The 25,115-nt window shown below is 39.9% G+C and overlaps 1 protein-coding gene across 7 annotated transcripts in view; it reads right to left on the reverse strand.

Moving 5' to 3' along the window:
- Nucleotides 1-14,218: 14,218 nt before the first annotated feature.
- The window catches only part of VWA3B (von Willebrand factor A domain containing 3B), a 205,380-nt gene continuing 194,483 nt past the window's right edge, over nt 14,219-25,115 (reverse strand). For 5 of the 7 annotated variants that reach the window (XM_041757342.1, XM_041757338.1, XM_041757337.1 and 2 more), the window contains one exon: nt 14,219-15,331. In XM_041757342.1, coding sequence (XP_041613276.1) covers nt 14,977-15,331 — 355 coding nt within the window. In that variant the 3' untranslated portion in view covers nt 14,219-14,976. The remainder of the gene's footprint in view (nt 15,332-25,115) is intronic. The other 2 variants (XR_005988108.1, XM_041757340.1) reach the window with 2 other exon arrangements.

The raw sequence follows: 25,115 nt of genomic DNA on the forward strand, positions 1-25,115 counted from the left end.
CTCTCCTGCTCCTTATGAGCTCACAGTCTGTATGTTGCATGGGCCCTAAAGTTACTATTAATGCTTTCTTGGGTTATGGAAGAAGAAGGGGGAGAGGGGTCATAGGAGGGAGACCTGGGAGGTTCTTTAGGGATCATTGGCTGCATTGCCATGAACTCAAGGTTATATGGCAAGTTTATTTTGCTCTTTACCAGTGACCATCTTTGGTGATCAGGTCCTATTTTTCAAACCAGATCTCCTGTCCCATATGTCCCTTGAGTTTCTCCAAGGTTATGATGGGAGACAGTGAGCCAATAGGTTTGTGTTGTGCCTCCAGCCTATTAAAAAGAAAGCACAGAATTTTGCAAAACCATCAAACTGACAGCTTTGCAATTTTTGGAGAACTAAGGCTTGGTTTTAGAAGATACTGTATAGCAATCCCACCAGGATGAAACCTGCTTGTTATTTAGAGAGATGCTGAGAAAACATGAACTCCAGTTAGTGATGATAGCACGTTCATAGCGCTTACTCTGTGCCACACACTGTGCAAAGCACTTGTAAATTAATTCATTGAATTTCCACAACAACAAAGGGGGAAGCTGAAGCAAAGAGCAACACTCACCATTGTAGAGTTAGGCTGGCACCAGAGGTGGATTCTTAACCATGCATTTAAACTGTCTCCCTATGGTCTCTGTCACACCACGAAGCTGAGCCCCTAGGCCTTTTCAGGACTTAGGATCTCCCACCAGTCACCTAGACAGAGGAGTGTGAACTCTCAAGTCACAAAAATGGTTGTTGATATGTGCATGAAGCCCTCACTCTGTCCAAACCCATCTGCAGAATCAGAGGGAAGGTTAGTTAATAGCCTGGGTGAAGTAAGGTATGGTCACTTTGACCTTATCCTGAATAGTCAGCTTTCAGTTGGGTTAACTACTGAGGAATCAACAAATGAGCATCTTGCCAGTATGAATGATATCCTCTCTCATTGGTTGCCCCTAACCAGCAATCCACCATGAGTGGTAGACATCTTCCTTTTCAGTTTACATAATCACGCCTAGTGGTGGGGGCACTGGCAAACATTGTTACCTAGCTAATCCTCCAAGAATGGGATCTCCTATTTTAATCCTGATTGTAGCATCTGGCCCACTCATAACTGTTACATTAGCCAGAGGATATTGGGTATACAATGCAAAATATTATCAAGTAGGGCCCAAAAAGATGGTGACTACAGGTCTTGTGAAAGAACATGTGTGGCCAGGCCATACTACATGCCTCTTTGCCAGAGGCCAAATAGAAAGGACAGAGTAGGGTCTTCCTGAAAGATCTAGGTGATATACTTCCCATATCCCAGAGGGATTGCCTGGAGAGGCACCATCTGGTTAATGCTAGCCCCTGCTGTGGCCTAGATTGAGTTATTTCTCTGAAATACACATGCCCTTATCAGGGAATTTTGAAGCCCAGGAGCATGGTTACCTAAACCAAGGTCCAGCCATTCTACATGTATTGAGCACTTACACTATGTGCTTGGCTCATCTTAGTACATTGAGAAAGACTTCCTACTCTTTGTGAATGGGTCAGCAGAGTCTCAAGCCAAAGCCATTCTACTCCCTGGAACAAAGGTTGATGAGCTTCTGAACGACTGCATGAGGAACACCAGGAAGGGCACTAGCCTCCACACAGTCATCACTATTTTTTTTTTCAGTCATCACTATCTTGAGGGGAGAGTTATAGCATTGTGATTCCGAAGGGGGGCTTGGTGAGGGCTTCCATCATCCCCTTGATGCCTGGGAAGAGGGAGCTAGATCAGAATGAGACTACCATGCATATCTGGAATGACAGAAAGGAGATTTCAGGATTGCAGTGGCACATAGGAAAGAAACAGTCATGGAGAGGGGTGGTGAGATACTAACTTTTCAGTGGAGGGACAATTCACTGCTGGGAGGGGTGCATGGGCTAATCCTCCACAGGCTGAGAGCCCTGGGAAAGTCTCCCAATGCCTGGAGGGAGACAGATAAAAGGAATTTGGTTTTGATGCCAAGCTCATGATTATCCCTTGCACCACATGGCTCTGGACTGCTCTGAGTGGTTTCCTCACAAAGCATGAGGGTGGAGGCATTTAGGAGGCTCCCTGCCATCTCTCAGTGGGAGTGGGAGTGATGGTAGTAGCAAAGGCAGTGATAATGATTATAGAGCAGCTAACATTTATTGAGTTCTGTGTGCTAGCTCCTGTTCCAAGCCCTCTATCTATTTTATGCCCACAACAGCCCTATAAGGCAGGCATAGTTTTCACTCCAGGTGCCCAGAAGGCCTTCTGTAGGGACCACAAGCCTGATAGTCAAGAGGTAAACTGGCTCTGGGTCTTAGAAGCTCTTGAGCTCTCCTTGGCGCTGATGAGAGGGAGGGTGCTTAGGGCTCAGAACTGGGAGGTGAGGGGGATCCCTGGGTGGCTCAGCAGTTTAGTGTCTGCCTTTGGCCCAGGGTGCGATCCTGGAGTCCTGGGATCAAGTCCTGCGTCGGGCTCCCAGCATGGAGCCTGCTTCTCCCTCCGTGTCTCTGCCTCTCTCTCTCTCTATGTCTATCATGAATAAATAAATAAATAAATCTTAAAAAAAAAAAAAAAAGAACTGGGAGGCGAGAAGCATAGTGGGGAGGAGCATTTCTCTTAGATCACCTACTTAGATGCTGGCTCCCCAGGTATAATTTGCTGAGATCCTGCTCAGGAGCTTGTTAAAAATACAGAATGCCAGGCTCCACCTCAGGCCCAGTGAGTCTGAATCTCTGGGAATAGGGCCAGGTTTTGTGCTTTTTCAATAAGGCAATTTATAGGCATATTAAAGTTGTAAACTTCTACTGGAGGGTGTAACTCCTACCTTGGACCATTTCTACTCTGTTCTATAGGAAAGGATGGAATATTGGGAAGACTCACATATAAGGAATAAAATTTTGGGTTCCCGGCAGAAGGCAAATAATTTATATTCAAATTTACTCTGGAAGCAGAGAAACACAAATGAAGGTTTCTGATAATGTAGACAGGATTGCTAGGTTGTACCTCCAAAAACTCCCAGAGAGAGGTTTGAAACCTTATGACACTCTCCAGCAGATAGGTTGTAACTCCAAATGAAGGCAGAGTTACTTAAAAGTGGAAAAGGCCACCTCAAGGAGCATGAGGCATCTCAGCCTTTGCTTTAAGCAAAGCTTTTGCAGTAACACGCTCTTGCAGCGTTCATAGAAGGCCTACCTGATGCAGACTCCTGATTAAAGACCACCACCTTACATGGATACCTTAAACTTTGATGGAGAGTGAGCAGAAACCCCAGAGGTCTCTCCACAGACGTCTAGAGTAACTCAAACATGAAAACAGATAATTTATAGAGAAAGTAGACTAGATCATTGCTCAGGGAGCAGAGATGCAAGATGTGCTTTGAAAATTGAGCTGTTGGTAGACCTTGATGTTTTCTCCTTGATCTCAATCACAGCAAAACAGCAAATGAGACGTTTCTCTGCTGGGCATGAGGTATAGGTTAAATATATTAACAAAGAGAGGAAATGTGGAAAAGAAATGAGAGGAAGAACATTATTCACTTAACCTCGCAGAGCAGTCCTAGAACTAGAAGTCCCTGGACCACTGTCCTCCAAATCCTTGCCCTCAGGAAAGTAAAAGAAGAGCTCTCAGTAAGACACAAGTCCTCCTTTGGAGGCTGGGGGTTGGAAATACAATGGAGCAAGTGTCTGAGGTTGGCCCTCTAGCCCCCAAGTATTTCTGGAACAGTGAATGCCTCTGCATAGCCCCTTTTTTTCAGAAGATGGTGAACCTAATGTCCCAGGAAGCCCACGTGAAAGCAGCACGTCCAGAATTTAGAATATGTGGTATTTCTGTTCTAGTTCTTTTTTTCTTAAAGATTTTATTTGTTATTCATGAGAGACAGAGAGGGAGAGGCAAAGACTTAGACAGAGGGAGAAGCAGGCTCCTTGCAGGGAGCCTGATGTGGCACTCAATCCCCGGATGGGAATGACACCCTGAGCTGAAGGCAGATGCTCAACCCCTGAGCCATCCAGGCGTCCCTCTACCCTAGTTCTTATAGGTCCAAAAATCAAAGTACAACATCTTTCAGATGAGGTCAGCTGTCTCCTCTAGAGTCTCCTGAAGGATTGCCAGACAATATCCTTCCCACCCCTCACCTTCATGCTCTGCAGTCTGGCTAAAACTACACACCTAGGGCAGGCTGTCAGGAAGGGCAAGCCGGAACTCTTTGGACACTGAACAAAGCTGCTGTCCACAGACAGAATTTCTTCTTCATCAGGAAAGAATCAGTTCTGTCCTTAAGATCCCTCAACTAATTGAATCAGACCCACCAGGTTATCTATGATAATCCCCCTCATAGTCAACTGGTTATGGACTTTAATCTTATGTACAAAATGCCCTCACAGCAACATCTAGACTCATGTTGGATTGAAAACTGGGGATTGTAGCCTTACCAAGCTGACATACAAAAAAAAAGCCATCATGACTAACGATACTGAATAGTTTTCGTGTATTCACGGCTAATCACAGGTCTTCTTTTGTGAAATACACAATAAAATTTAATCTGTGAAAGAGTATTGGGCTATCTGCCTTTTTATTATTGAGTTGTAAGAGTTACTTTGATATCTTAAATATCAGTCCTTTATTAGATTTATATGCTTTGCAAAGATTTTCTTCAAGTCTGTGGCTTGGTGTGATGTTTGATGTTCACTTTTTTCCACATGCAGATCCAGTACTTCCAGTATCAGTTTTTGAACATAATTCTCATTGAATTGCTTTGCCACTTTTGTTGAAAATCAATTGACCATATATATATGTCAATCCATTTCTGGACTCTTTTCCATTCCATTGATTGATGTGGCGATTATCTCATCAATACCACTCTGGTTTATTTTAGCTTTAGAATAAACCACAAAATTAGGTAAATTAAGTCACCCAACTTTGTTTTTCTTTTTCAAGAACGTTTTGGAAATTCTAGTTCCTTTACATTTCTACACGTATTTTAAAATCAAATTCATAGTTTTTATCAAAAAATCTGCTGGAATGATGTGTGGAATTACATTGACTCTATACACAGATGTAAAGAGAACTGATATCTTAATAATTTTGATTTTTCCAATTTATAAACATGATATATCCACTTATTTTGGTCTTCCTTAATTTCTCTAAGGAGTGTTTTGGAATTTACAATGTAGAGGCTGTCATTTCTTTGGTTAAATTTATTACCAAATACTTTGTGGTCTTTGACACTATTTTAAATGTTTAAAACTTTCAATTTTTTCAATTGTTGCCAGTATACAGAATTATAATTGAGTTTTGTAATATTGATCTTGTATTCTGTGACTTTGCTAAACTCACATATAAGTTCTAATGGTAGTGCTGAATATTCTTTGGAATTCTCTAGGTAAATAATTGTGACTTAGGCGAACATTTTTAAAAATTTATTTTCTGATCTTGGTGGCTTTTATTTCTTTTTCTTGCTTATTACACTGACTAGGAACTTCAGTATACAATGTTTAATAAATGTGGTAGTGGGTATCCTTGCCTTATTCCCAATCATAGGGTAAAGCATTTATGGCAACTGTAGATTTCCTTTTTTTTTTCTGGTAGATGCCTGTAGGGAGTTTGAGGGATTCAGGGACTGATCAAGGAAAAAGATATTATCAGAAGAGGCAGTTATACACAACAAGCTTTATTGGGTGACATTTGAAAAGTGCTGAATGAGAGAGTCCCTCACATGAGACCTCTCAAAGGCTTAGAAAAAGAGGCCACTTCTAGAAGGCAGGCAGGAAACTGCAGGGGGAGAGGAAGATTGGAGAGAGGGCTTACATGTTTAGGTGATGCCATTCAGCAATAAGGCAGGTAGTCAGTCTCTGGATGAGAAACCTCCAAAGGGCAGCAGCTGCTTGGAGTCTAATAGCTACAAGGTCCAATATTATCAGTAGGCACAGCTTTCAGTGAGGTTTCATGAGTTATGCAAAGCAGGCAGTCTAAATAGCTAAAAATACTTTTTTGGACTATTTTAAAAATAATTGGATGTGCAAAAAATTTCAATTTGGCGCCAGCAGGCTCTTGCACAAATGGGTCTCAGCAGTAAAGAAATAATCCACCAAAGAGCCATCTTTGGCTCATTTACATACAAAGCCCTGTATTAATTTGAGGAAGTTCTCTTTTCCTATGTTCTTGAAAGTCTGTATCATGAAGGGACCCTGAATTATGTCAGATCATTTTTTTTCTGAACCCTAGTGAGATAATCCTTTATGTGGCAATAAATTGAATTACATGAATGGAGTATTATTGATTGTTAAGACAATCTTTCATTCTTGGGATGAATCTGACTTGGTCATGAGGTAGCATCTTTTTATGTATGGTTGGATTTGATTAACTTACATAGTATTTTGCTTTTATTGTTACCCTTGTTTTGATATTAGAGTTTTGCTAGGCTCATAAAAGTTGGGAAGTACTACTTCTTCCTCTATTTTCTGAAAGATTTTGTGTAAGATTGGTATTATTTTTTCTTTCACTTTTTGTGATAAAATTCTCCAGTGAAACCATCTAGGCCTGGAACTTCTTTTGTGGAAAGGGTTTAGATGCCCCATTAAATTTCTTTGATAGATAAGGTGATTCGGATTTTCTGCTTCATTTTATGTCAGTTTTAATTAATTTTCTTTTTCAAGGTCCATATCTTCTTAGTTTTTGAATTTTTCAGGATAAAATTTGTTGCTAATATTCTCATGATAAAATTTGTTGCTAATTTTAATATTAAAATGTCTGTAGGATCTCTAGTGATAACCACTCTTTCTGTTAATTTATGTTCTCTTTTTTTCTTACTAATTAAAGGTTTATTGATTTTTTTAAAGAACTAACTTTTGGATTTGTCATTTTACCTAGTAATTTATTCTCTGTGCTATGGATTATTCAGGAATGTGTTTAATTTCCAAATATTTTGACATTTTAATAAATATCTTATTGCCATTGGTTTCTCACTTAATTTCATTGTACTTCAAGAACATACTCTATATGATTTCAATTAAATTTAAATTTAATTAAGTTTAAATTTATTGAAACTTGTTTAATGGCCAAGGCATGTGGTATATTAATTAAAGTACCAAGCACACTGGAAAAGAAGTTCTCCAGGATTTAAAGTATAAGTCAAGGTTAAAATAATGTATATTTTTACTTTTTTTTTCTGACCTACTTAGGTGCTGAAAGAAGGAAGTTAAAATTCACAACTCTAAAATCTAGAAACCCTTAAAAAAGAAAAAAAAAAAAAAAAAGAAACTCTTGCAACCATATAGACCCATTTACCACTCCACCAGTTAGTTGCCTTTTATGCCATAGTTGCCACATGTATACATCTATATATATATAGATGTAATACATCTCTGTATATCAAGAGAATTAAGAGGAAAAACAGTTTAAAAAATATTTCATAGATGCTGGTCATCTTATCCTTAAGATCTAATTTTCTATATTGTATATATTCCCTTCAGCCTGAAAATTTTCCTTTAGCATTTCTTGCAGTGCAAGTCTTCTGATAATAATTTCCCTTAGTTTACTTTTTATCTGAAAATGTCTTTAGTTTGCCTTTGTTTTTGAAGAATATTTTCATTTGATATAGAATTCTGGTTTGAGAAGTTTTATTTTTCAACACTTTAATGATGTTGTTCCACTGCCTTCTAGATTCTACAGTTTCTGATGAGAAGTCAGTGATTTCTAATTATAGTTCCTTTTTACATGATGTGTCATTTTTTTTCCTGGAAGCTTTCAAGGTTTTTTTTTAGTGTTTGGTTTTCAACACTCTAACTATGATTTTATTATTTATTTTGTCTGGAGTTCACTGAACTTGAATCTATAAATTTATGTCTTTCAAGAAATCTGGGATATTTTTTAGCCAATGTTTCTCCATTTTTTCCCATCCTCTCTCTCCTCTCATTTTAAAACTCCAGTTACAAAGTATATTAGATTTCTGGGCATTGCCCCCACCATTTCCTGAAATTCTGTTCATTAAAAAATTATTTTATCCTTTATTAGACTAATTTATTTTATTTTATTTTATTTATTCATGAGAGTCACAGAGAGAGAGGCAGAGACACAGGCAGAGGGAGAAGCAGGCTCCATGCAGGGAGCCTGATGTGGGACTCAATCCCAGGTCTCCAGGATCACGCCCTGGGCCAAAGGCAGACGTTCAACTGCTGAGCCACCCAGGCATCCCTGTTAGACTAATTTCTATTGATTTATCCCAGATCCATGGACCCTTCCTTCTTTTCACAAGTCTATTTCATGGTGTTTTAAAACTTAAGATATTTTAATTTTTAGTTCTAGAATTTCCTGTTTGTCTGTTTGTTTCCTTGCTGGGATTTTCTGTCTTCATTGTTATAAGCATCTTTTCCTTACTTGAATGGAGATTGTTATAATGGCTACTTTAAAGTCCTTGTCTGATAATTCAACATCTGGGTCATATCAGGTTTGTTTATTGCTTTTTCTCTTGAAATTGAATCACATTCTCATGATTAAAATGTTGAATAACTTAAAGTTTTATTCCAGAAGTCGTCCATATTAGGTTGCAGAGATTCTAGATTCTATAACATCACTCACAAGCCTTGGTATTTAAGCAGACATTAATTTTGTTAAATAGAAACCTCTGCCTCTTGGGTGGCAGTTCAAAGTTCTGTGTAATTATTTTAGCCTTTGATGGTGATCTTATAACCTGCCTATGCATGTGTGGTTAAGGAGTCAGTCAGAGATTTGGGCAGAGTTAAATACACAAAATTTGTGGCTCCCTGTTTCTGGCTCTTTCTTTTTTTGGTTCTTTTTGCACTTTGCAGAACTTAGAGTTTCTCCAAATTCTGTTTTCTGTTCTTTGATCAAGAAGGAATACATGTTTTTATTTAGAAAGTAAGTCTCCACATGTGGTACTGACCATATCCTGCCTCAGCCTGCTCTCAAGCTAAAATATGTTAATAATAGGAAATTCACCATATCAGAATCTGCTTGCCTAAATCACTCTCCAGAGTCTCTGGATAGTTATTATTTGTTCTGTCCAGAATTTATAATTATCTGTCAGAGGGTGGTACTGTGTTAAGAGTTTATTCAAACATACTTAAGTGTATTCGTTTCACCTTTAGTCTGGAAGGTAGATCACCGAATATATAATTGTTACAGGTTTTTTTTTTTTCTTTCTTTCTGCACAGTTGCCATTCCTACATCTTCTAGTGTTAGCTGAGAAGTCATTTATGTTGTGAAATTGTTTCCCTGAATGCAACACGTTCTTCTCCGGCTGCTTTCAAGATTTTCTTGTTATCCTCATCTTTATCAGTTAGACTATGGCATGACTTGATTTTATTTGTATTTATCATGCTTAGGATTACTTAGACTTATCAGATATATTCACATTTTCCACAACATTTTGGAAGTTTTCATTGTCTCCATGTTTTTTTTTTTTTTAATTTTCTCTGACTCCTCTTCTTCTAGGATTCCAATTTTATGTATTTTGAAATGCTTGAAATAATCCTACAGGTCTCTGAGGTTTTTGTTTACTTTTTTTCAATCTTTTTTCTTCTTTTCTTTGGATTGGATAGTTTTCATTAACCCATATTCAAGTTCAATGATTCTTCTGCTCTCCTCACTCTGCTGTTCACAGTCCATTTAGCATATGTTTTCTTGTACTTTTCAGCTTTTGAGTTTTCCTTTTGCACTTTAAAACCTTCATTTTTCAGGGATCCCTGGGTGGCACAGCAGTTTGGCGCCTGCCTTTGGCCCAGGGCGTGATCCTGGAGACCCGGGATCAAAGTATTTGTTGATTTTTTAAAAATATCTTATCCAGATCTTAAAATTATTTGTGAAATGATTTGCATTACCAGTTCATGTTGCCATATTTCCAGAAGTTCTCTAAATGTAATTTTAATCTGCATTTTTCTTATCATTAGTGAAGTTAAACATCTTTTCATATTTTTAGGTCTATTCTTTTATCTTTGTAAATAGTTCATAACTTTTGCCTAATTTTCTGCCAAGTTTTTGGTCATTTCTTTTACCTGAATTTTTAAAAGTTCTTTATATATTAGGACATCAGCCCTTTGTGTGATGTATCGTGCAAATACCTTCTCCCAATTTATCATTTGTCTTATTTTGTTTATGGTCCTTTTTGGTAATGCATTTTTAAAAATAAGTTTTTATGTAGCCGAGTTGAGCAATCTTTTATTGCATCTGGATTTTGAATCATAGTTAAAAAACCTTTCTCTGTACCCATGTTATAGAGAAATTCACTCACTTTTTCTTCTTTTACTTATAGGTTTTCATTTTTTTACATTTAGGACTTGGATCCATTTGGAGTTTATTCTTATATGTAGTATGAGACATGGATCTATTTTATTGTTTTCCAAGGGCCATTAGGCATCTCAGGTTCAGTTACCAAAAAGTTTCAGTGATTTGAGATGCTATCTTTATAATACACTAAATTTCCATATATATACTTGTCTGTTTTTGGATTTTATTCGATTCCATCAGTCTGTCTTTTCTTGTGCTAGCACCACATAAACAAAGATGTTATAGTGTTTTATGTATTAGCACAAGCCCCTCTCCTCATGGCTTTTCTTCTTCAGTTTTTTCTAGTTTCTCTCACATGTTTATTTTTCCATACAAAGTTTACTATCAACTTTTTAAACTCTATAAATTTTTGCTGTTATTTTTATTGGGATTGTGTTACTTTAATAAGTGAACTCCAGGAGAGTCAACATCTTCATGACTTTAAGCCATCCTATCTAAAACTAAGAGATGTCTACATCTATTTTTGTGTCTTTCAGTAGTGTTTTAAAGTTCTTCTCATGTTGTTTTTCCACATTTCTTGTTAATTTTAGGTATAGTTGATCGTCATTGTTTATGGATTCCATATTTGTGAATTTATATACTCACTAGAATTTATTTGTAATTCCAAAATCAATAGTCAGTACACTTTGTGGATATGCATATGCTCCGAGCTGTGAAAAATGAGTCACTCACCTGCCTCGTTTCAGCTCTCCTGCTCTAAAAAAGTGTCCTTTTAATAGTGTATTTTAATGCCACATTTTCTACATTGTTATGCTTACTGTTGGTGATCTTGCTGTTTAAAATGATTCCCAAGATGAGCACTGGGTGTTATAAGGTTGGCAAATTGAATTAAAAAGAAAAAAAAAAAAAGGTGGATGGATCTAAAAAAAAATAATAAAATGGTCCCCAAGTGTAGTGTTGAAGTACTATCTGGTATTCCAAACTGCAAGAAAAAAAATGAGTGTTATACAATCTTCTTTAAGGCATGAGTTATAGCACTGTTGGCTGTGAGTTCTATGTTTATAAATATTTATTAAATAAGGTGTCTTTAAAGAGTCACACAAAAGAAGGTTATATATTGATCAATTAGTGAAAATGATATGATCAAAGGTTTGCAGGAACTTAATCCCATATTTCACTGGGGGCAATGATTCAGTATTTGCTAAATTCAGTGTTACAGATGACTTTACAATACAGAAGTACCATAAATAATGAGAATCAGCTATATCTTGTTTTCTTGTTTGCAATTATAAGTGAGGTTTCCTTTATCAATATATTTTCTAGTTGATCATTATTTGGATGTACAAAAGCTACTGATTTCTGTAGTTAAAGTTCTTTTCTGCCACCTAGCTGAGCTCTTACATTGTTTGAATTACTGTTATCACGGATTCTCGCTGGCTTTTCAGGTATGCTCTTTTATCATGTGCAAATATAATTTTACTTTTATTTTTTCAATTCTATTCCCCTAATTAATTTCTCTTGCCTAATGTTTTGGTTACCACATCTTCCCCACCTTTTAGGGCAGTTATCTATATGGAACTGCTCTGAGTTGGTAACAGACTAGGTCATTGATCCAGAGACTCCTGGAGTTGAAAAGGAACTCAGAGGTAATGCCTGCTATTTGATGGATTTTTTTTTATATCACTCAAATGGTCATCCAGTCTCTTGAACATCTGTTCCATTTCTTCTGGTAAGAGTATATATCTCTTTCAGAGAGTAACCCTGTACCCATTCCACATAGTACTTGTATGGTTGTCAATCGCTCCATCCTGGACCCACTCTTGGCTTATGACCCAGGCCGATTATATGTGGTGGCTAAAAAATCTAGACACATAACTATTATTATTTTTTGGCAGACTGAACCCCACGTATTACTTCTTCTGGCATACACTAAAGGCGTAGATTTATGCAGTGAAAATCAAGCACACAAATCACCTAAGGTAATGACTACAGATGTGTGTATGGGGATGGAAATACATTAGTGCACCACTGCCATTACTCTATACAACCAACTATCCTTCAAAAGAGATTTAAATAATAAAAAATAAAGTCTTATGTATACGAACATGGTAATTTTTTCTGGTTCTCTTCATAATCTGTGCCATTTCTGAGTTAGTTTCACTTCATTATGGTTCTTATTTCCTTGCTTCTTTGTATGCCTGGTAATTTTTGATTGAATGGCACACATTGTAAATTTTACTTTATTGGGTGTTTTTTTTTTTTTAATCCCTGTAAATATTCTTGAGCTTTGTTTTGAGACATAGGTTACTTGGAAACAGTTTGATCCCTTTAGGGCTTGCTCTTCAGCCTTATTGTACAGGACCAGAGAAGTGTTTAGCTTAAGGCCAACTTTGTTTCAGGACTGAGGCAAACCTCTTCTGAGTACTCTACTTGATGCCTCCTGAGTAAAGATATCTATTATCTATCCTGACTGGAAGAAACAGGAGATATTCCCAGACCTGTGTGATCTATAGGGACTGTTTCCTCTAACTTTTTTTTTAAAGTTCTTTCTCCAGCCTTGAGTAGTTTCCTCACAGGCAGGTACTGACTAGTACAGAGATGAAAACTCAAGGGGGCTTATCGACATATATCCAGAATTTTTCTCTGTGTAGCCTTCTCCTCTCCAGCTCTCTATTCTGTAGACTCCAGTTGCTTTGGTCTTCTCAGAATCCTAGTTTCAGTTCCTCCATTCAGAGAAGGTATCAGGCTCATCAGGCTCTGCCTAGGTTCCTGCTCCCTTTGCTGCAGCCTGGAAACTGACTCTAGGAAGTAAGCTGTGCAATCATGGGGCTTACCTCACTTGTTTCTCAGAGATCATTGTACTTTATTGCCTGTGTCCAATGTTTTGGAAACTGTGGCTACATATATTTTACCTAGTGTTTTAATTGTTTCAAGTAGGGGTTTGGGAATGAAATCAGGTTCCTGTTATTCCACACCAGCTAGAAGTAGAAATACATTGTTCTTATTGCAATTTTCCCCAGCCAGTGAACTGGACAGTATCAATAAAGTACAACACACTATACATACCTTTAATATCACTGAGAGTATCATGCATTGTGTAATACAGTATCAACAAAATTTTCTTATGTATATTTGTCCTGTAGTTCTTCATTCTCTCTACATGCCTCTAAACCAGAAAACAGTGATTGGTCCAAAAATAAAATGGAGATATAGAGAGGTAGCATAGAGAAGGTAAGTACCTTCCAAATGTCTGATACAGTATTTCTTTGGAGCATGGCATATTGTCAGCACTCAACTGCTTGTTGAATAATTGAATGAATGCAGGCAGGCTTACATGAATGCTTGCTTGCATGCATGCATGCATGCATATGACTTGATGAATGGTTTCTTCCCTACCTTACCAGTTCTCCACTGTACAGACCAAAACTAAATAACTACTCCAGAGCCTTTCTGCCTATGAGAAATCTCTGGGTTCTGGGAGGGTAGCAAATCTCCCCACACACTGTCTCACATCTTATTCTGCTTCATTTCCTCATTCTTAAACTCCTTTCTTGCTACATTACTACCTTTATCCTGATGCTGAGCTGATGTCTCTTTTTATTTCATATTTTTGGAGGTAGATTTCTCCTTTAATTTCTTTGCCATAATCCTGGTGACACCCAAGTTTTCAGGTATATAAACCCCACTTTTAATCAGGTTGCAAATTTGCTGATACTTTAAAATCTATCTTTTCTATTTACAAAAAGCACCTAATATTTTTCTTATTAATAATCTGTACCCTATTATTATACAGCCCTGTGGCTATTGTTGACTGGAAAAAGAGAATTTGGGAAAGCTATTTCATTTTTGAAATAAAGTGAAAAGAAGTGAACACTTTTATGTCATTGCTAAAATGTGTTCAAAGAAAACAGTAATAAATAAACAATACAATAGTTTTGAAATGTTTCCAATGTAAGAGTTTTTATTCTGGTTCCACACTCAATTAGAGGTACCTACAACAGACTACAAACAAAAATAATTAGGAAGGACTTAATAAAAATTGCCAGAAATCAGTAATTTTGTTTTGCAGATCTCACACAAGTTACTAGGTCTTCATTTCAGTCTTAAAATTAAATTATAAAAATCCCTAATTCAGATGAGATAATCAACTTAAAACAATTCTGCAGCTTCCAGGTTATAGCTGCAGTTTCTGGATAATAATTACATTAACTTGCCCCCAAAATCTTAAAATCCTATGCAATAATCTGTCAGATTAAACTTTTGGGTATGTAGAGTTTACCAAAAGATTGAGTGTAGTGTTGTGAGGACAGGGAAAATAATAGGATAAAGAATGGTTAGAAAAAAGCCAGAACCCGTAAGTGTAAACAGACAGGAGATCCAGGTGGGGGATAACAGGTAAGTGTGCCTGTTTTACAAATAGGGTAGAAATGGGTAGAACGAAAGGCAGCCTTACCTCAGCAGAGGGGCTAGTTCCACAGTGTTGAGCGGCGGAGGTCTGGGCAGCCCTGGAGGAATGTTGGCTCTTAAACAAAGTTGCCACTAGACTGCTTTAAGGTTTCTCAGAAGTGGTCCTCAGCCCTTTGCTGCTGTGGGTAGCTCTAGGAGGGAAGGGCAGGGCTGCTTGAGGTGGAGGTATGGCAGCGATGGCGTGGCTGGCTGACTCCTAGACCCTGGGCCGAGGGCCTTCTCTGGGGAGGTGGATGTCAGCACTATTTAAGGGTATTAGAGTTTTTGCCATACTGGGAACTAAACTGGCCTGGAAACTGGGGAGTAACCTCGTGTATACTATTCTTGAGAGAGGTTTCAGGGTGTTCCAGTGATAGGTGATGTCGTGCCCCTCCCACCTTGGGGTTGGGGTGTTTCTTGGGGTAGGATTCTTGGGACCTGATGCCAGGAGAAGAGTCATCTGAGTCTGAGGACATCATCTCCTGGAGAGGCAGCCTCTTGGCAGGTTTCTTTTTCTTCTTTCTAACATTCTCCTGTTTTAGCTCTCGTAAATCCCCAGTATCAATTTCTTTGAGTGGCCATATTAAGAAAGTAGAGTTCTTCGTGTTCACATCCTCCCTACAGAGAGAGAGAGAGACAGAACAGTATAACCCTGGTCTTGTTGGCTGCTGTGTCTACAAAGATGTCCAAGCTAGCCCTGAGGTGTTTATCAGCTCATTGTCCCTTGGCCTTCTTCCCATGGAATGAAGTCACAGAAGTCCTGTGGCCTCTGACAGTCTGGGCTGAGCTTTATTCCATGCAGGTCATTTCTACCAATCTTTGATATCTGAGCTTCTGTGGCACAGAGAACCTAATGTCATTTGAACTGTGTCCTGACCAAGTCAGTAAGTGAAGCAACAATTCCTGGCCAAGAAGTCCCTTAGCATGCCTCCGCAGAATTGACCTGTATTTACTACCCGTGGATGATAAGCTTGGGTACATCATAGTTCAGTTCATTCCTGACATAGTGACTGGAGCTTGCACAGTAGAGATGCTCTAGCTCTCTTAGTTTTCCCTAATTCCTGTATGGCATACTATCAGAAAAATGTCCCCTAAATACAAAAGCAATGTGATTTTTAATTTAATTGACATTTGATAGGACTATGAAGTTACAGAACTAGTGTTATCATTTAGAAAAATGTAGTGTACATGATCAACTAATTTTGACAGGGGAGCTAAGAATTCTCAATAGGGAAAGGACAGTCTTTTCAATAAATTGGGAAAACTAGAAATCCCCATGGTTCCTCTCTTACAACACTCACAAAAATAAACGTGAAATGGACATAATCAAACTCCCAGAAGATAACACAGGGGAAAAACTCCTCTATACTGGTTTGGCAATGGTTTTTTAGATACAACACCAAAAGCACAAGCAACAAAAGCAAAAATGAACAAGACTACATCAAACTAAAAAGCTTCTGCACAGCAAAAGAATCCAACAACAAAACAAAGAAGCAACCTAAGGAATGACAGAAAATATTAGCAAACTATATACCAGATAATGGATTAATGTCCAAATATATATAAGGAACTCATACCACTTAATATCAAGAATAAATAAATTCTGCAGAATAAACTCTTATTTATTCCTGGAAAAAACTAATAATCCAATTAAGTAATGGGCAGACAGCCTGAACAGACATTTTTTCTAAAAAAGACATACAAATGGCCAAAAGGTACATGAAAATATGCTCAATATCACTAATCACAAGGGAAATGCAAATCAAAACCACAAGGAGATATCACCTCACACCTGTTAGGATAGCTATTGTCAAAAAGACAAGAGCTGTTGGTGTGGAAAAAAGTGAGCCCTCGTACTCTGTAAATGGGAGTGTAAACTGGTAGTCACTATGGAAAACAGTATGGAAGCTCCTCAAAAAATTAAAAATTAAAAATGGAATGACAATATGATCCATGAATCCCACTTCTGTTATCAAGAAAACAAAACAAAATAAAAAAATAACAGAGGTTGGCAAGGACATAGAGAAACTGGAACCCTGGTACACTGTTGGTGGAAATATAAAATGGTAAAGCTCCTGTGTGGCAATTTCTTAAAATATTAAAAATAGAAATACCATATGATCCCTCAACTCCACTTCTGTGAATATATCCACAAGAAGGAAAGTAGGGACTCAAACAGATATGTAAATTCATGTTCACTGCAGCATTTCTCACAACAGCCAAAAGGTGGAAGCAACCCAACTGTCTACCAACAGATGAATGGATAACAAACTGTGATATATACACACAAAAAGATATTATTCAGCCTTAAAAAGGGAGGAAATTCTGACACAGGCTATATAACATGGATGAACCTTGAAGACATTATGCTAAGTAAAATAAGTCAGTCACAAAGGACAGATACTGAGTGATTCCACTTATATAATATACAAAGACTAGTCACAATCAGAGAGACAGAAAGTAAAATGGTGGTTGCCAAGGGCTAGGTGTGGAGAGGGAAGGGGGAGGGCTTAGTGTTCAATGCATACAGAGTTTCAGTTTGGGATGATGATGAAATTTTGGGAGTGGCTGATGTGATGGTTGCAGAACAATGTGAATGTACTTAATGCCACTGAACTGTATGCTTAAAAATGGTTAAAATGATAAATTTTATAATATGTGTATTTTACAACAATAAAAAAAATAACTCAAGCAACAGCAGTAACATTGGAGAAAGTGTCCCAGGAGGCCAGAAACAAAATTATCTTGAAATAGGAGGCCAGCACCTATGTGGATGTGTAAGTTCTGTGAGACTGTCCTCAGAGACTCATCTTGAAATCACAAGACAAGGTTGTAACGCCACCCCTGCTCTGTAACATAAAAAATCTTGCGGCTCAGTTGGTTAAGTGTTCGACTCTTGACTTCGGTTCAGGTGATAATCTCAGGGTCATGAAATCAAGCCTTGGGTTGGGCCCTGTACTCAGTGGGGCGTCTGTTTGAGATCGTCTCTTCCCCCTCTCCTGCTGCCCCTCCCTTTGCTTGTACCCTTTCTCTCTCAAATAAATAAATCTTTAAAAAATAAAATAAAAACCTACCTACCACATTACCATCAACTATCCCTCACATTGTTGTCTCCCTCCTGAGCAGACTAAGTTAATATGTTCTATTTCCTTTTCAGAGATGTCTTCTATTTCCCATGTATCAGGACTGGTCATAGTCCAGTCTACCCCTATAACCTCTCAGAAAGAAGAGCAACAGGAAGGAGGAATGGGAAGTACAGAGAAAGGCACCCAAAGATTAAGATAGAAGAGAGGCTGACCTGCCTACCTGAAGAATACCAGGAAGATGACTATGGAAAGAACCCAGGAAATCACACACTACCAGGATAATTACAATCTAAGTAGGCAATAATGAAATAAGAAGTGTTGAGGTCATGCCAAAATGCAACTAATATATTATTAAGTGCGGAAAAAAGTCACAATGTATGTTACATTTTTCTGTGGTTATTAAAATTGTGAACACATAAAGATGACTAGAAAGAAATCTTTCCATCAAACTGTTAATAGTTGCCTTAGGGGAAAGAATTCTAGTAGTATTGCCAACTTCACAATTATTTTTTATTTTTAATAATATCTTATTTATTTAAGATTGAGAGAGAGAGAGAGAGCAAGAGAGCGTGAGAATGCACCTGTGTGTGGGGGGTAGGGGCAGAGGGAGAGGGAGAAGCAGACTTCCTGCTGATCAGGGAGCCCAATGCAGCGGGCTTGACCCCTGGACACTGGATCATGATCTGAGCTGAAGGTAGATGCTCAACTGACTGAGCCACCCAGATACTCCACTTACTGCACATTAAAAAAAAATTTAACTGTTATAAATAAGGGGAAAAATTTTGATTTTGAGGAAAAACAACATAGCAGAGAAAATACACTCTAGAAGGACTATGTCAAAATATAAATGGTGATTACTTTTGAAATATGGAACTATAGCTGGTTTTCATATTCTTTTTGCTTTTAATTTCTAAATTATATTAACTATGCATACTTTTGGAATAAGAATAAAAATTGGCAAATTGTCATGATCAGAATAAAAAGCAGACCAGGATTTTAACCAAGAAAAAGCCTTTACATTAAGTAAGCAGATGCTGCTCAGCTACCCCATTTACTCTCCAGAATCTACTGTCGATCAAGTTCAAGATATTCCACAAGGAAATGTCCCCTTGTAGAAGTGGGGGGGGGGGCAGGGTAGGTGTGAATCTGATGTGAATTCTTATCCACCTGCCCCCGAAAACCATGTACCCTTCACACTACTCCATCCAAACCCCTCTGAGGAAAGGGGAAGGTGGCCATGCTCCTGACTCTGGCCAGCGGATATTATCCATCAGCATACTTGGAAAGGCCCTGATAAATGGCTTTCTTTTGTCTTATCTCATGCCAAAACCAAGAAAAATTCAGCGTCCTATTAATTATTTTAGGCTATAGGTTTGTTTAAGTATGATAAACAGGTCAAAATTACATGTGCATTGTGTCAGAGGGTGGGGGTAAGATGAGGGAAGCCAGGCACTGTGTCTTCACTGGTTCTTCAGAAGCAGCCGACCCCACTTTGGGTAAGAAAGCACTGAGCACCTACTCCACACTCTCCTTGGGTCAAAATCCACCTCATTTGCTTGATTAGTGTCAGCTCATCTTGTCCTATTCTCACTGGTTCTCTGAGGCCTCATTTCTTTTCTGCCCTATGTGTTTATCAGAAAGCTGGTCTCCAAAGAGGAGGACCTACAGGGTAGATGCCAAGTAGATGTCTGATAAAGACCACAAAGCCCCTGAGTTTTAACAATGGAAGGAGGAGAAAATGGAGAGAATATTATGAAAGTCCAAATTGTTACCACTGGCCCTCAGGGTGAACAAATCTCTATGACTCTCAACATTCTCTTGTTCCCGTATTACAGCACCACAGCACACTTGCCACAAACAGTCAATGGCATTTGTCTCTCCAGATAATACGGCACATTCACAAACAGGGTTTGCTGCTGAACTGCTGATTTTTCAGGGCTTTGTTCCAGCCTAGGAAATGGGGCTCCTAATCTGACCAGAAGGAAGGAGGGGGCTAATAACATACTGAAGCTTAATGATTTCAGATGCACAGCTCCTTCTAAGGGAAACACAGTCAGCAGTGACAGGGCAAGATTATGGGAAGTGATTCATCTCATGTAATGTCAGAGCCAGCACTGAATCTTGAGGTTTCAATCAACCACTTAATATCACTGCTGTCAGGAAGATGGTGTGACGGTCCCACACTACACAGAGAAAGGGAGGAATGTTAACCAACATGGAATTATAATTTCTTTGGGGACATATTCCTAAATCCAAATGGCTTGATGGAAAATGATTCAAAAGGCTAATATTCAGGAATTGGGAGCTGACCACAGACTCGGATAAAACACATCTGAACCCTAGGAGAGTGGTCTCCCCTCCCACAGACTCATACACAGCCATGTCCCCAAGGTCACACAATTATAATCACACATCAAGAAGAGAACCTTCCTTGCCTTCAGGATCTCAGTACCCAGCAATTTCTTTCAGATACCCATTGATTTTGTTTTTGGAGCAGAGAAAATGATTAGTTCTCTCTGGCTTTCCTGATCACATTTAGAATGTTGCTAATTTTTTCAAGAAATCCAACTCCCTCAAAGTGAATCTTTTTAAGGAGGAGACTCAGAAGTTTGCCCCAAGGCTTCCTCTGTCAAGAATGTAGGAGGGATCCTAGCTATTGCTGGGAGGGATATCCAGCCAGTTATCTGGCACCAAGTACAGGGATTTAGCTCAGGCCTGCCAGAGGCACCCTGACTGGATGAGCTCATAGTCCCCAGCCTGTCCTCCACCAACCTCTCTGTGAATGGTTGAATAATGCCTGGTAAGGGCACTACCCTTCACTGGAGAAAACCAGAAGCCAGAGCATCCAACCCACCAGGCATGCTTCCCCAGCAACAGCGCCAGTGGAGGCCACAGCCTTCTGATAGGAATAGGATCCCCGGGGAGGAATCAGGGAACAATTCTGCTGGGAATTCTTTGTGTGGCAAGGAGAGAGGATGCCAAGTGGGGGGAAATTCCTCCTGGTCTGCTTGCATCTTGGAATTAAGAGAAATTACATGTGTATCCTCTAAACAGAAAGAGCTAGGTTAGGGAATGTTTTCACTCAGAACAGACATCTCTATGCCATGAAGTATAGAAAAAAGCTCAGGGACATCACTAAAAGCAGGTAAGGCAAGAGTAATCACATCCCTCCATCAGGCACACTCTCAGAAGGCATGTACACCTCCCTCAGCTGTGCTGCCAGAAAATGCACTCATCGTGTGGCAGAGGAAAGAGAAGATCAAGCCAGTAAGACCCTCAGTTGATTTCACATTGTAAATATGTGATACTACAATTCTCTTCTTTAAGAACTAGTTATTTGGAATGTAGTATGGGTACCATATTGGATGATGGAGGACAAAAGTCCTCAAGAATCATTTAAGTGTCAAATTTTAAGCTGAAAATAAAAGTAGGCATTGGTTTTGACCATATTCACTCAGTTTTGAACTTGTTACCCACCAGATACTTCCCTTCCTGTCCCTCACTGTGTGTGGCCCTCAGTTAGGAACCAGAAGAGGGGCCTGCAGGAAATACTCTGTCACCCACAGCTGAAGGCCTCAAGAAAGAAGAAAAAGCAGGGATGCAGAAGATGGGAGAGCTGAATGTCTGGCATCCTGGTGCATGCCTGGGGCCATGTGCCCCTGTCTGACCAACCCCAAAAGGATGGTTATAGGGGATTAAAGTTAAATGTGGTCAAAAGCTGTTCCGTTGGAGTTGCAAGCTACTGCACAATTCTTTTAGCAGCCCCTGAAGAAGGCACCAGTATTTTTTTTTTTAGTAGTCTCATTTGCTATAATGATATAAAGGCTTACTAAAGAAAAACCAAAGGGGGATGGTACCTTTATAAAGCACATAGGAAGGGCTCCTGATGAGAAAGGACCTACCGGAAGGAAATGCCAGTGGAGATACAAAATAAGACCTACATTGTCAGTCTGTGTGCTCATACTTGCCAGCCCTGATTACGGAAACAGAGATAGATTAAACTCTGAATTTAGCAGGTTGGACATGACTTCTACTTAAGAGAATTAAATGCAGTCTCTTGCTAGCACAGAGGCAGCTAGAGCAAAACAACAGTGGAAGTTACCATGGGGAGACTAGAGAGTCAATGTCTACTTCCGCTGGGGAAAGCCCTAGAAACTAGGGTAGATAATTAGCATCTAAGAGCTTTAAATAAGGCCTGGGGAAGGCCTAATACAGAAAAACAATTAAAGCCTTTTCAAAGCATAGAAAGAATTGAATTTTAATTTGAAAATAGGATGGATAATGTTGAATTTAGTGAAAATAGTCAATACCTAGACACATCTATTTACATTCCTTTCAAATGTATTGTAATTTGGACATCATTTTGTTTGAGTAGGATTTTGAGATTCACAAAAAACGTGCTATAATTTTAAACAAACATTATACTCATCTAGAAGAGAATGAAGAATTGTGGATTTTCAATAATAATACCGAAAGATCTTCTATGAAACCATGCACCTCTCAAGGAACAATGCTGGGCATCCACTAGTATTTGTTCACTGGTTCATTCTTCACATAGTCCTTGGGCACATCCTACGAGCTGGACCTTGGAAACTATGATTTAGATGGGGACAGAATCTGGCCCCTGCTTTCAAGGACACGTGCCTAACAGGAGTGAGAAACTGAGAAAGTACATGGCCCAACAAAAGGTAAAATTTCTATAATGAAAACTTCTCTAGGATGCAGTGGGATCACTTTATTGCATAGGATGGCTGAGTCTTGGAACATGACATAGTGATGGTGATGCTTGAGTTCAATGTTACAGTTCCCTGATGGCCAAGGGCAAAGAATAACATTCCAGGGAGGGAATGCTTAGCTTATACATAGCACAGAGCCCTGAAAAAGCATGGCATGGGGAAAAAGCTACAAGTAGTTTAGTATAGTTACACTCATAGCCAACAGCCAAGGTTCCTTGGGGAGGGAAGAGAAGGCAAGAGAGGGGAGACATCAGCCTATGAGACTGTCCATACATAGTGTGGCTGTGAAAGGAGGGAGGATCTAGATCACAGTGCAGAGGGCTTGTGGGAGGTTGCTTAGGGTATGACTAGAGAGAAGTGAGGCTAGGGCGGCAGGCCTGGGTCAGACCTACAAGAGGCTAAGCTAGAACAAGAAAGGGCACGGGAGGGAGACTCTGAAGGATTTTTTCAGTAGAGGTGGAGCAGGTACAGATTTGCATGTGAGGAAGATTCCTCTGCTCAGCCCTTCTGGAAGAAGGCTGGGACTGTCCTGTGGCAGGAGGAGGCCAAAGGCAAGGGTCTCAGGAAATGAGAGGCCCGACCCTAGGCAGTACAGGTCCAGCAGAGCTCAGAAATATTTGCAAGTTAGGATCAATATAACTTGGAGACCAGTGAGGTGTGGTGGGTGAAGGGCAAGACGAAGCCAAAAATGACTACCAGATTTCTGCTTGGAAAACTGTGTGACTGGCAGGTGGAAAAGAGAAATGAGTCAAGGAAGGCAGAGATGGGAGTGGGTCTGTGGAGAGCTATAATTTTAGGACTAGATATGTTGAATTTGAGACTCTACACTCAGGTGGATGGCTAGAAATAACAGGATTCCTGCCATAGGCTGAGCTTTACCCCAGGCATGCAATGACCATCTCTAATCCTCAACCCCATCTGAATCTCACTGTGAGCAAACAAGCTCCTAGATGATAAGCAACCCGCCAAGGGCACAAACTAAATGAGGCTGGGGCTGGGATAGGAATTCAAGTCTTAGCTTCTAAGGCCCTGTCCACTGTAGTTAGCAGCCAGGTCTGCACGTTACAGCCAGTAGAGAGCTTTTAGAAAAGTTCGTTCCAGGCCTCACTCTCAGAGGCTACGATTCTGATGCCAGAGCACAGGGGTGGTCTGGGGTGGAGTGGGAGATATGAGGTCCTTAGTGTAAATGGAATCATGAGAGCAAGGGATATGGTTGAAATCGAGCAGGGAAGAAATGTAGAGGGGGGAGGAGCCATGACAGGTCTCAAGGGAAGGAAGGGTAGTTGACAGAGTCAAATAGATCATAAACCGAAACAGCATGCACAGTCAATGTGAGCATGGGAGAGGTTCTGAGTGTTTCCTGTGGACACAACTTCACGAAGGGATAAAGGAGGGAGCCAACACCCAAGGCTCCTTCCCTTGGGGAGGGAAGAGAAGGCAAGAGAGGGGAGACATCAGCCCATGAGACTGTGCATACACAGCAGCGTAGCTGTGAAGGGAGGGAGGAGCCAGATCACAGTGCAGAACCAAGGGAGTTCTACGGATTTAGGACTGGGGGTGTGCGTGCATGCACTTGTGCATGTATGTAAACAGGGGAGGCAGTCTCGGGTTTTTGCTGAGGGGCAGGAATCAGGAGAGGAGCTGGGGAGATAGGAAAGAATCCAGGGTAACTGATGGAGCAAGAGCCGGACCATGGGGACAGGCTCTGGAGCCTGGTGGGCAGGTCAGCCTTGGATAAAAGAGGGCACTTTGACATCAGGGGGAAAGGCAGAGGATTCTACAAGCCCAGACACAGGGGGTTAGGGGGTAGGGAAGAAGTGGAAGAGAGAATGTCTGATGTTTTCTGTTTATGAAGTGTTTGCACTTCAGGTGAATGAAGGTTGGCACCCAAGACAACCCAGAAACTCCAAGTGAAGCTGGAGGGTGTTTCCAGGATCCCTTTCCCTAACCCTTGCCCCAAATCCACCTTTACCTCCAAGTCATGGCTATGACTCCAGCTGTGATGCTGCCCCTCATTGATTGGCCCAATAGACTTGGGTTTTTGCCTGCTTTCTGGACCTCAGCTTCTTTTATTGACTTTGTTTTAATCTAGTTTTTTTTTTAAAAGATTTTATTTATTTATTCATGAGAGACCCAGAGAGAGAGAGGCAGAGACACAGGCAGAGGGAGAAGCAGGCTCCATGCAGGGAGCCTGATGTGCCACTTGATCCCAGGTCTCTAAGATCACACCCTGGGCTGGAGGCGGCACTAAACCACTGAGACACCCGGGCTGCCCTAATCTACTTTTCCAGCTTTTAGTAATCCTACTTCCTCAGATGAAAATGTATTCACCCCACTGTAGCCCCTGAAAACCGCCACCCACCCATGCTCACCTGGGCACAGGCAAGCCCGGCCAGCATCTCATTCTCACTCCCTGGCAAGAGGAGAAGCAGACAGTTGATTGGTCCCAACTGCAATTTAATCTAACTTTTTGCTTTACAGTGAGACTTTACTAGAAGGCCTTGAACCTGGGGCGCACTTGGGTGGCTCAGTGGTTGAACATCTACCTTTGGCTCAGGGTGTGATCCTGGGTCCTGGGAT

The sequence above is a fragment of the Vulpes lagopus genome, chromosome 5 (assembly GCF_018345385.1).
Source record: "Vulpes lagopus strain Blue_001 chromosome 5, ASM1834538v1, whole genome shotgun sequence".
NCBI classification, from domain to species: domain Eukaryota; kingdom Metazoa; phylum Chordata; class Mammalia; order Carnivora; family Canidae; genus Vulpes; species Vulpes lagopus.